We start from the raw sequence: 12,639 nt of genomic DNA, 5'->3' as shown, positions 1-12,639 counted from the left end.
CTTGCCCGCCCCGCCCTGCCCCGGGGCGTCACCGCCGCCCGCCCCGCCCCGCGCTGCTGGACCCTGACTTCCTATTTCCACTCGCGCTCCCGCAAGCTGTCACTTCGGTTTCTGACTGGAGCCTGAGGACGCACGGAGAGTCTGCCTCTAGGGGACTCCGGACTGTAGGCATTACCATGGCCCCTGTGCTTAGCAAGGACGCGGCGGACATCGAGGTACAGACTGCGCGCCGGCTCTCCGGGGGCGGATGGGGGCCCCAGCTGGTGGGGACCGTGGAGGCCCCGCGGCAGTGGCCGCGCAGTGGGGAGTGCGGGACAGGGAAACTTGGCCTCCGCGGGAGGTCTGCGGGGTGCGGAGGAGCCAGAGACCCGTGCCGGCGGGCGGGTACAGAGTGAGGTCCCGTGACTGGAACGGGTGCCCTTTGGGTTGAAGCGGGCTGTTTACTTCTGAGAGGGTTAAGGAAGCCTGTCCTGTTCTGAATGATGTGACTGAAGAAGCCCAAGAGTTGGAGAAAGGTGGATTCTGCAGGACGGGAGCGCCCATTTCTCACCCAGTCTCTCCCTGCACCTCCCCTTCGGCCCCCGGTATGCGTTTCAGGACACCTGTCTGCTGCCCTCACCTCCAGTATCTGAATCCTGAATATTTGCTAAGGTAGAGTATATAAATAAAGGAGATCTGTGTGTCACGGATTATGGCAGTCCCCGCTAGCCATAGTATTGCTTAAGAAATAATTTAACATAGAGAAGAATGAAACAAACTATTGAGAACATGGAAAATGCAGTGCGATCAGAAAACGAACTGTTTTTCTCTCCATTCAACAGTTTTTGATTCACTGTTGCACTCTGCCTCTGTAAAAATATCATCGTGCTTCCTGTGAATAAGGTCCTGCCTGAATGATTGTTTCCTTTGAGTTCTTCCTAGGACATTTATGTATGAAATGAGAAGGATTTAATTATAAACAGTGACTTTAAAGATACTAACCCATGTCAGCATATCTGAGACAAGATAAACTGCTTTTTAGTTTGTTGTTGTCTTTTATTTGGGGTTTTTCTTTATTTCCACTCTCCTACTCTGATAGGATATGTGTATACATGCATATACATGTGTATGTTTTCTTTACAAATGACAAAATATTCCTTTCCTTAGTCCTTTCAGTGGCTCAAGCAAAAGTTGAAAACCACCTGTTTGCATAATAGCTGCGTTTGCCATGTTTTGTCTCCGTCATTGTTGAAAGAACTTTGGGTTCCGTTTGGGGGATGGTAGTAGTGTTTTCTCTAGACTCCATAAATTGTTTTTGAAAAATCCATTTTAGTAACAAGAGCCAAAGTATATCATGTGGACCTCTCTAGTTAATTTACTTGTGGTTTCTCCTGTGGATAATTTTCTTTTTCATACTGAACAATATGATACATTTAACCTAATACATATTTATGTGTGCACAGGGTAAAAGATACTTCACTAACATCATAGTCTTTTGTTCCTTGTTCCTTTGACTTAATCAAATCCTTTTTTCCCCTACTAGGTCAATAATAGCAAACTTCTGACAGCATTCAGACAGTTCTGATTTCAGATATAAGAATGTCAGAGGGCAGGTGGCTTTTGGCTTTTGATTTTTGAATTTCAGGATGGTGATGTTATCTGATTAACTGATTTTTTTCTCTGTATCTCTCTTGCAGTTGTCTTTGAAATTAGTTCTTAACCACATTACGCTAAGGAAAAAGATGTCAGTGAAACATTAAGTGACTGGCTTAATGTCATTTATTGTTTCAACCTAGACTAAAAAGCCAAGCCCTCACACTTACTCACCTCAATCTAACCTTAGTCTACATGACCAGTCTGCCTGATATTACCTATAATCCAGAACAGTGGTATTCCAGGTTTTTCAGCTTTTATGTGGTTCATATATGCATCACACTTTGAACAGTAACATCTTTCATCACACACAGTACCTTACTTTTCCCTCAAGGTAGTACTGGTGATTCATGAGCTAGAATACTATGAAAGAGTATGAAATTAATCAGTAAAATATAATGCAGTGAGGAAAAATACGTTAAGCCTAGAGGAACACCTTCAAACAGTTGATCTTATTGACTCACAAAATTTCACTTTTATTTGAAGAATCAGAATGAATTATGAAAGCGGAGTTTTCTATCCAATTTGAATGCATACATTGGATTTATTTTTCTTGAATGAATTTATTAAACCTGTTGTCTAGAGGTTGATCTGGCCTTAGTCTCAAATAAACGGAGAAGCAAGTAATCTTTTAAAAAAATTATCAGTATGAAACATGTTCACTTGATAAATGTGGAAAGAACAGAAGGTAATGGTGACAACCCACCATAACAGTGATTTAGTTTTCCCTGGAAGCTACCTACAGAACCTTAGGTTTCAGAGAGGCAGCCAAGAAATATATTTGTTTCTGAGGAAAAAGGTTATTGAGGTGTAAAAAGTTGCTTTGTGTGCTCACTCCATAATTTCTAGCCTTAATCGAATATCCCATCAGGGTTTGAGGGGTTCAGAGCATGAAAAACAATCAGAAGGTCACCAAACTCCAAAACTGTAATGTCCCTGGGCTGGAGGATAGGCATAGCGAGGATACATTAGTAGGTAATAGATACTAGGCAATAGAAGCTAGCTCACACACTTGAAAATTGTAGTCACTGTAGTAATAGGAGAAGTTGCATGAGAAGTCACATTTTTTCCCAGACACGTTAATGTGGTTCAGAGCCAGGGAGTGGAGGTCTAGTTCTACCTCTTTTTAGCCCTGTGATTTTTAGGCAAGTTACCCAGCTTCTCTAAGTCACATTTGCATAATCTGTTATGTAAGGAAAATAATAATAGAAAAGATAATTAACAAATGTCATAAGTTGACATTTTCTTGTTGGAGAAAAAGGACAAACATGTTAAAAAGCGAAAATATAGAAAAATTAGGAAAATCAATGCCAACAAAATAATTTAGTATTCTAAAGCTTATTAACACTGTCTATATACTTTTAAAAGTTATTTTACTTTGTGGACTCATTTTTTGGATACAGCTGAATTTTGTCAAGGATGACTTTTGAATACAAATTCTCCTGGGAAGATTTCAAAGAAGATGAATTTCAGACATTGATCATTTTCCCTGACTTCAACAGTATTTCCATAGTACTTTATTTTGTTTGTATTGATAACCACTATAATATCAATATCCACACATTTAAAAGCAAGTTAAGAATGATTTTGGAAGAGTTCACTTTTGTTCACTACCTTATTCCCCTCCACTGACATGGATAATTGAGAGCAGACTATGAAAGTGTAGCCAAAGGAAAATGTATGCAGCTGCAGGGAGCTTTTAACTCTGAATACTAGTAATTTTGGTAAACATTTACAAGCAGACTGAATGGCTACCTAACACTCTACTGCTTCCACAATCACATATCAAGTCTGTCCCTTGAATTATCAGTTAGTATTGAGGGATTATAAACTCATTTCAAATTTACCTTGAATAAAAAGGGACTTCAGCCCATTGTTCATAATATTACAGTGCATTTTGAGTCAAATAAAAATGGTTTCTAAATTACTTATGCTATAGCTTCTAGTCATTTGAGAAGATAATTGAGAATTTTCTGTGTTTATTAATTAAGAAAATAAGATAATAAAATGATGGATTTGAAAAATGAAACTGTAATGGAAACAACTTGGAAGAAGTAAACTTTAAGGAGTATTTTGAAAAAAAGGAAAATCATGGGGAGTGAACTGGTAGAGATGGCAAAAGATTGTTTCAGAATACCCTTTATCTTAACTGCTTTTGCCCTGAGGGAAAATGATGGTATCCAAAGGAGAGAATAAGGATTCAACTCGAAGAAGCTATGGGTTATTTATTTATCTACTTAAACTTATTCTTCCTTTTATTGACTGGCCACCACAGATCTATGGAAATGCTATCTTGACTTGCTAAGGCTTTTAAAGTGTTTAAAAAAAATTTGTTTTAAATTTTAAACCTGTTTTGTGAGTTTGAGTTATAAAAAATGTGCTGGTCCTCCCTACTTTAAGCTGTCCAGCGGACCATACTTATTTTTACTTTAAAGTATTTCTTTCTCCTTTCTAAATAATTTAGCTTGGCAGTAGAAATATGTCTATGTGATTTAGAGAGTTACTTCATTCCAGCGATGGCTCCTTGTAGTTTTAAGAAAATACACATTTCTGTAGTTAAGCATGGTCATATATATGTAGTTAAGTACAGTTAAAAAAATTTCTGCCTCCTACACATGAATTCAGATGACTGGTTTTAGTAGTTTAATTAAAAACTGAGAGATTAATGACTAATGATGAATCTATCACTAGGGAGATTTTTAGATTGGATCTGCTTAATCTTGATCATAGCAGATAGTGTTGACTGGTTGCTTAATTATAAAAATGTGCTAGAATTCAATAGCTTCCTTTTTTACATTCTAGAAGAAAAATCCAGGGTTGGAAAGCTGAACATTTACACTAAGGAATTAATAAGAATTCCAAGAAAATCTAGAGTCGAAATGCTGAGATAATTGGATGATCTTTAAGCAATCATATCTTTCTTTAACTATTTGAACACAGAATTTTACCAAACTGTGTATAAACAGGCAACAATGCAAGTACTGAAAAACAGAAGTTCCAGTAAGGTAAACATGTCTGGTCACTGTGGGAGAATTCTAATAATAAACCTAATAAAACACTAAAATTAAAGACAATGAGACTGAAAAAACATTAAGTAATAATATGATGAAAAAACATTAAGTAATAATATGATGAAAAAAGTAATAATATGATTCTATATATTCAGGAATCAAGGTGGCTAAAGAGGAGATTGAAAAGTAGGATTGGCCAATTTATTTTTCTGCCTCTTAGCTGTATGGACACAATGACAAATATGAGGCAGAAACCTTCAGTCCTTAAAACTATAAGAAAAATTCTGCCATTTATACCCTGCCTTGATTCAAAATATTTAATAAGACATTCTAAGATTATAAACTTATCTATAATCACAATTTTGATTTTCAAATATGACATATTTCCCTTCTGGACTTTATTTGCTCTTAATCCTCTGTGTCAAACAACAATAATGTGAGTGTTCACAGATATCCTGGAGCCAATTATACTACTGAGATAACTCTTAATAGGATTATGTCTTTCCTGTGGTTTATAATTATTACTTCTATTGCTTTTAATTAAAATGTTATACTAGTAGATACGAAATATCTACATTTAACTCAACATATAACTTTTAGATGGAATGGATATCTATGCGTTGGTGTTGGAACTCAGTACTTTCGTATAAAATTATTTATTTTGTATTTCACAACATCAAGCATACAACTTTCACAGCAAAATATTCTTTTTCTGGGTTAATCTTGTGATTAGTTTAAAAAAGCATTGTATTAAAACATGGCTGGGTTTATTATTTTTATTTGTGTGGTTGTGGTTGAGTTTTTTCTTGGACTGTCATTTTATCCTCTGTCATTTGATTTAATCTTAATTATTTCATGCAATGGCTGTAAGAGTTAATTGGAGTCCTGTACATGTGCTGCCTTAGACAGCATCTGTCATGTAAAATGTATGCTTTTTAATGGTAGTAGTAATTTTAAATATTATTATTGCATATATCATGTGTGTTATATAAACATCATTAGTTAGAATTTTGTTTTCAGTCCAAGAGTTAACTAGTGGTATCAAAGTCTGTTAAAATATGTGAGGGAGGGAAGAGTCAATGAAGTTAAGAGAGGCTCATGATACATTCACAAATGTTGCAGATATGTCTTATGGGAAATTTCCTGAATTCTAGCTGTATTACCAGTGAGATAGGGCAGTTTCTGAAATTCACATCAAATGAGAGACTCATTTTGCTTTTTGCTTCTATTTAAAAAGTATTTTTAATACACGCTGCATTGCCAGCCCTCTAGTGTAAACTGTAGAAGATTGAAAGAAAGTATGTGGCATTGGCTTTGTCTATACAGAATTATCTACACTTAATATACTGAGGAATGATTCAAATCCAGGACTGAGCCCCAAACCCTACTGTTTTATTACAGTGGATTAATTCTTTGGTGTTTTTCTGAATGTTTTTGAGACTAGATCAGAAACAGTGCACAGTGCATTGGTGAAAATTATTTCTTGGCATTTTCAATGATATTTAGAAGGAATTCGGTATCTCTTTCTGAAAAGATATCCCAGTGCGATTATTAAAAAAACAAAAGACAAAAAACTCAGATTATCTCTTCGTACAAACTGGACTAAGCTTATAATTTCTCTAAGCAAGCATATTAGCTTCCAAGGAAGGTTTTTTTTTCTAGACTTCTGAGCATCCCTACATACACTGTATTTGTTCATAAATAACTTTTTAAGTTCTAGGAAGGAAAGAGTTGGAGATCAACCTATTTTGCACTAGGAAAAGGTAAACCATGCCCCTTCTGAAGTATGATTCAGATAATAAACTTTTTGTGCTAGATTATAATAATTTTATTTCTTTGAGAATTTCAGCTCGGTTGCGTGATAGCATTCTCACTGTCCTCTACCTCGATCATAATAATTAAAGAGACAATCTGTGTCCCTACCTCCCAGGTGCTTGGAAATTGATATTATGAGTGCTTATGAATGTCCCCTTGAGGCACTTCTGACTGGGCCACTTTGAAGAAAAATCTCTTCATCGATAATGAAGCCCTGAGGGCCACTTCTCAGGGGACCCACACAAAATTACCTGTCAACTCCAAGCCTGATTTATACAGATGGCGCTCATGGACAGAGCCCAGACTGTACTCTCCCTCCCCCATATTTTATTACCCAGCACTCTCTGCTGTTACCCACTCCCCACCCACTCTGCACTTTCCCTTCTCTCCCAAAACTTAATCTCCCAAATTTCAGCATGTTTTACCTACCCAGGATTGACTCATCTAAGTGGATTTTTTGTTAGATCTTTGTAAAATCTTTTGAATTATATTAAAAATTGATTGGAGTAATATGCTAAAACTTTAAAAATGTTAGTCTAATGCAAAGGTTGTGTGAAAATCTACAGCAAAACTATAGAAGAGTATGCATATTTACTATATCTTAATTAAAATAAGTATTCTGGGATAAGGGACAAGCCTGGGGGTATTTCTGCTCTCTGTGTCCAGACCCTTGCTCTCTGGCCTTGTGAAATCATTCAGCTCCCGTGAAGAATTTGCTAATGCCTCAGTGAGTTCACTATTGATCAGTCTTTTAAGGATGGTTTGAAATAAATATGGCAATGGTGAAATTGTTTGGACATGTGACCTGCTGCTGAGTGATCATATTAAGGAAATGCAGAGGTGGTCGTGTCACGGCTACTCTATTTTATATGCTAGGTAGGATTAAATGTACTGTTTATATCAGCTGTATGGATTTGGTGTACTTATCCACGTGTCTATGCTTGCCTGTTTCCTTTTCCTTTTCAACCAAATGAATGAGCAAAATATCTCCTGAACACATAGAAAAAGTTCATTCATATATAATATATTATAATATATATAATATATATATGTATACACACACACACACACACACACACACACACACATCTGGAGTTCTATAAGGGTGATCTAGAATAATGCTCTTTTTAGATAGGAATTAAGAACATAGATTCCAAAAAATGATGGGACTTTCTACGTTGGTTTCACCAGTGTATTTGTTATTGATAACTGTCAATGGAAACCAGAACACAGATGGTGAGGTACTCAGCCCCACAGGGAATTCCAGTCACCTTTCTCTGACTCGTTGCACCACACAACTTCAAAGTTTTGATGAACTTCTTTCAGAGATATCCCTCCATGACAAATGTTAGGGAGTGATGGGGTAAAAAGTTTGAAATCCTATGCAATTCAAAGAAGAAAGACATTTAGTCATTCTTCTTCACAGACCCTTAGGGTTAAAGCATACAACTTTCACAGCAAAATATTCTTTTTCTGGGTTAATTTTCATTAAAGTATTTTTCATTATGTTGATTTTTTTGTTTTTTCATAATTATTACAGAAGGTTTAAATGATGCAAAAAAAAAAAAAAAAGTGAAACGACCCCAGACATATAGCCACACCACCTGAAACAGCCATGCTGAAGTTATTTATTATATTTCATTCCTAAGCGTGGGTTTTTTTTCCTTTGAATAGTTTTAATCATATACAGTTTTATATTTGCTTTCTTATTATGTCAGAAGTATCTGCTCACATTCTTACTAACTTTTAAAATAGTTTTAAATAGTGTGATATTCCATGGAAGCGAAGATACCAAAGTTTATTCAAGCTTCTCTTTTATTATCGGACACTTACTTTGTTTTTAGTAGTATTTATTAAGAATAATACTTGAACAATTTTTTTTTTTTTTGCTTGAAGCATTGTGTTGTAAATAGACTTGAGAGGGTTGGTTTCAATGATATGTAGTGCATTTCAGTTCTGCCCTTCTCACCTAACTTAAACATCTTTTGAAAGTGTATTTACAAACGAAAAGGAGCCCATTATTGGATGCAAAGACAGGACAAAATAGAATTGGAACCAATTACCTGTTTGCCTCATGCTCCCACCACTGACACAGGCTACAGAAAGCTTAGGCGTCTGGATGAAGTTTCCTCTGATGTGGATGTGATTTGCTTTGGACTCAGTCCTGACCTGATGATTCCATCTAGATCATGGCTTGATTGCTTGATGGTTCCTTATTTTTTCTCCCCTGTGAAAACAGGAAGAGTAAGGATGAGTCTCAGGTTGTTACTGCGAATGAATACATTTTGGGTCGTAATCTTGAATGGATAAATGTAACACCAAAAGCTGATATTTCAACATGTGAACAAAGATGGACACTTTTATATTGTACATTCTCCACCCTCACACCACTCTGGCAGACCAGATTCTCAAAGGATTCTTCCACCCTAGGTCTTTACATTAGATATATGAGTGGTTGTGTGTATGTGTGTGTGTGTGTGTGTGAGAGAGGAGGAGTGTGTGTTTGTATACCTGCACAGCACCCATGTGTGTACAATTTTTTTTCTTTTTCTTTTCAGGGTATTCAAAGGGAAAAGGGGCAGTAAGTGTAACTACTTTGACTCAAAACATTTTTCTCATGGTGACAAATTTAATAAAGCAAAACATTTTTCTGTCTTAGGTGTGTTAAACAAACTAACTCTTGATTCATGCTTCATTTTAAAGTTAAACCTTACTTGTAACACAAACTCCAAACTGGTGTGCTTAAGTCTCTGTCTTTTTTGAAAGAGATAAAAACAGTTGTAGAAGGAAATTCTTACATGGTTCATGAAAATGTTTGCCCCTCACTTTTCTACCCCAACACTAGACAGTAATAAACAAAACTTAAAATATTTTTTATACTTCTTTAAGATCACATTATATGAAAGGATTCTAGAAATTATCAATGCTAGGTATGACTGTTTTAAGGATTTGTAATGTTTCTAATTGTACCAATTCATATGGCTGCTATTAGTGTATGAACATGTATGAAATTATAACCTTTCATTAATAATTATTTTTATTTTTAATAAACAATTAGGTAAAAACTGTCTGGTTTAATTTGCATTTTTTAATACTAGTAAATTTGAATGTTTTCCTACATTTTAAAATAGTTTGATTTTCTTTTAAATTATTTTAACAGAATTTTAGTGTAAGAAATAAGTACAAGTAATAAAAATAAAAATATTACAGATTTTAAGGAAAATAAATGCTAATTGGTTCTAAAATCAAAACAAAGTAAATAGTATTTTGGAAACATACGTTCCACTAAAACTAACCTCAGATAAATTCAGAAACAGCAATAGATCAGTTGACTCAATCTATTATAATATTTATTGATGACATGTACTGAATGGATCATTATTATTTATTTTAATTATAATGAGAGTGTAGCATAGATCAGTGGTTAAGAGTGTAGGCTCTGGAATTTGAATGATAATATTCATATCCTAGATATGCTTCTTATTAGTTTTTGACCTTGGCAAATAACTTTCAGTTTCTAGGTTTTCGTTTTTTCATCTGTCAAATTATTGTTTGACTCCAATGGCCTTTCTCTTTGAAAATCTGTTTTCTTTTTTTTAAACATAGGCATTTACTGTAACTGTTTTGTTCATTCAAAAATACTTATTAATTCTCACTGTGTCCTAGGCATTGGTCAGGATTTTAAAAACACAGTTGCAAACAAGACAGAAAAGATTTCTGTTCTCAATAAAGTTGCATTGCAGTAGAGGTATAATAGGTAGTAAAAAATTTTTAAATGTATGGTAATTTCAGATAGTATCATGGGCTTTGGTAAAAGTAAACTAGAATAAAATGATCCAGAATGACAGGTAGGGCATTATTTATATGTAGGAGTCAGAGAAGGCTTTCTTGTGAAGGTGATATTCAAACTCACACTTGAAAGACCAGAAGTCTGCCACGGCTTTTGAGGAAAAAAAGAAAGCACATCTAAAAAATGGGATTGAACTTAGTCTGAGGAGAAAAAAGAGGTAACAGATGTGGGGGTGGGGGATACAAATGTTGTATTTAATGGCATTAAGTTTGAAATTTCTTTTAATACCAAAATAAAACTATCAGATAGACAGCTGAAATAAGCATTTGGAGGTTAGTGAAGTCATAGCTGGTGAAAGAAATTGAGGAATTATTGATTTAAAGTCAGGTTTTAGAGACTACTTAGAGAAGTGGAGCTAGAGAAAGGACAGGATTTAGGCATTGAGAAGAGGAGAAAGTGGCTGAGGAGTCTCTGGTATCACAGAAACCAAGGAAGGGGGAAGGATGGCTTATAGTCAATTCTCTATTGAACTTGAAAGGGTAAAATGAGAATATAAAGATTCTTTTTAGTTAATGTGGAGAAATTGTGAGTTTGAAGTAGCTAGCTTGGAGAAAGCCCAGTAAGAATGCATTGAGAACAGGCTGGAAGGCAGTGAGGCAGCACTAGAAAACTCTGGAGAAATATTTGCTGTCAAGAGGAACAGAGAAAAAGGGTAGTAGCCAGAAGAAGAGAATAGAACATGTGCATATGTTAATGGAAGAGGTCCAGAAGAAAGAGACACCAGTGTTGAAGGACATAGAAGTTGTAATTACCTGTTTAAAAGGATTTTTTTGATGAGCAGGAATAGGATTGACAGCATAAGCATTAGATTAGGATGGAAAGCAGAGAGGTAGTATGTTGGGTGTTGGGAAGAAAAGCGAGTTTCCAACTGCTGGTTTTAATTTTTTTAATAAGAGTATGAGTCAAGATCACTAACTGTGGGTAAGAGGAAAGCAGGATATAGATTGAAGAATAGACACAAATATGAATAGACATTCTGGAAAGTGGGAGAATGAAAATAGTAAGAAAGTAGAGTAGGATTGATAAGCAGTGTTTTCCATGAGAGCAGTGAACATAATTGTGGGTTTTCCAGCTACTTTTACCTGCTTGGGCTCAGAGTAGTTTAAAAAAAAAAAGCGGGGGGCTTAGTTGGATTACGATTTGCCTGGGCAATAAAGTGAGAGAGAGAGAGAGAGAGAGAGAGAGAGACAGAGAGAGACAGAGAGAGACAGAGAGAGAGACAGAGAGAGACAGAGAGAGACAGAGAGAGAGAGAATGAGAGAGAGAGATGCAGGGAATTAAAGGTGCTGTGAAGATGTAATGATGGTGGATCATGGAATCTACCCTGAGGGAAGTCAGAATAGAAAGGAAAGATGCGCAGTGAGAATAGAGGTGTTTGCTCAACAGTTTGGCAGTCTCAGTAAGGTCAGAGAGTTTTGAGAAGGTGGAAGAGTAAGAGGTGAAGATTAGAGTAGCATATTTGAAATAAAGCTTTCAGAGATGGCGCAATAATTAGTGCCAAAGTCAAGAGAGATCGTGGTCGAGGTGGTGCGGAAGTTAACAAATTTTGGTGGTGAGATGGTTGAGCAAGAGGCAGATGGTGGATGATCTAAGTGGTGGTTGAGTCACTAAGACTGCTAGAAAAAAATAGAGGGTAGAGAACAGAAAATTTGATGTGAATTTGTCACTGAATTGGGGCAGAGAGTGGTGTGTTGACCAATGGGTTGGTAGATGACAGGAGGACAGAGTTAATTATAAAGGGAGAACACAGAGGAGAGATTATGCAAAGAAAATGTGAGAAAAGATGGCCATGTGAGTACAGAGGCAGAGAGACTGGAGTGATGCATCGGCAAACCAATGAATGGCAAGGATTGCCAGCAAACACCAGGACCTAGAAGAGGCAATGAAGAATTTTCTACTACAAGTTTCACAAGAAATATGGCCCAATTGACACTTTAATTTCAAACTTCTAGACTCCAGAGCTATCAAACAATAAATTTCTGCTGTTTTAAGCCACTCAGGTTGTAGTAATTTTTTATGGTGGCCCAAGGAAATAAATGCAGATTTGGTAAGAATTGCAAAGAACCTAGAATATTTGTGGAAGAAGGAAGGGTAGGAGGAAAGATATTTTTGAAGTAGAGATAGTGAGGCTAGGGATGTCTATAACATTTATAAGAGAGGAGATCTTTATTACATTCAAATTCATAGTTTAAGGAAATAATTAGAGTTAAATATTATATTTTAGAGGCCTAGCTATTCTATTAAAGTCCTAGTTGTGCCTCTTTTAGCTTTGTCAGCTTAAGCTAAATTCCCTGTCTCTGAGATGGAGATCATTATTCTTGTCCTGTCTAC

General features: G+C 36.0%; 1 protein-coding gene across 3 annotated transcripts in view; it reads left to right on the top strand.

Annotated features, from left to right (window-relative positions):
* Positions 1-67: 67 nt before the first annotated feature.
* DPYD (dihydropyrimidine dehydrogenase) overlaps positions 68-12,639 on the top strand; it is a 707,946-nt gene continuing 695,374 nt past the window's right edge. For 2 of the 3 annotated variants that reach the window (XM_006919549.3, XM_006919548.3), the window contains exon 1: positions 68-215. In XM_006919549.3, the coding sequence (XP_006919611.2) occupies positions 177-215 (39 nt within the window). In that variant the 5' untranslated portion in view covers positions 68-176. Of the gene's footprint in view, positions 216-597; positions 652-12,639 lie in introns of all 3 variants that reach the window. The other variant, XM_025038477.1, reaches the window with a different exon arrangement.

This window comes from Pteropus alecto, unplaced genomic scaffold (assembly GCF_000325575.1).
Source record: "Pteropus alecto unplaced genomic scaffold, ASM32557v1 scaffold106, whole genome shotgun sequence".
In the NCBI taxonomy this organism is placed as follows: domain Eukaryota; kingdom Metazoa; phylum Chordata; class Mammalia; order Chiroptera; family Pteropodidae; genus Pteropus; species Pteropus alecto.
Note: the sequence above shows the minus strand (reverse complement) of the source record. Positions and strands in the feature narration are given on the sequence as shown.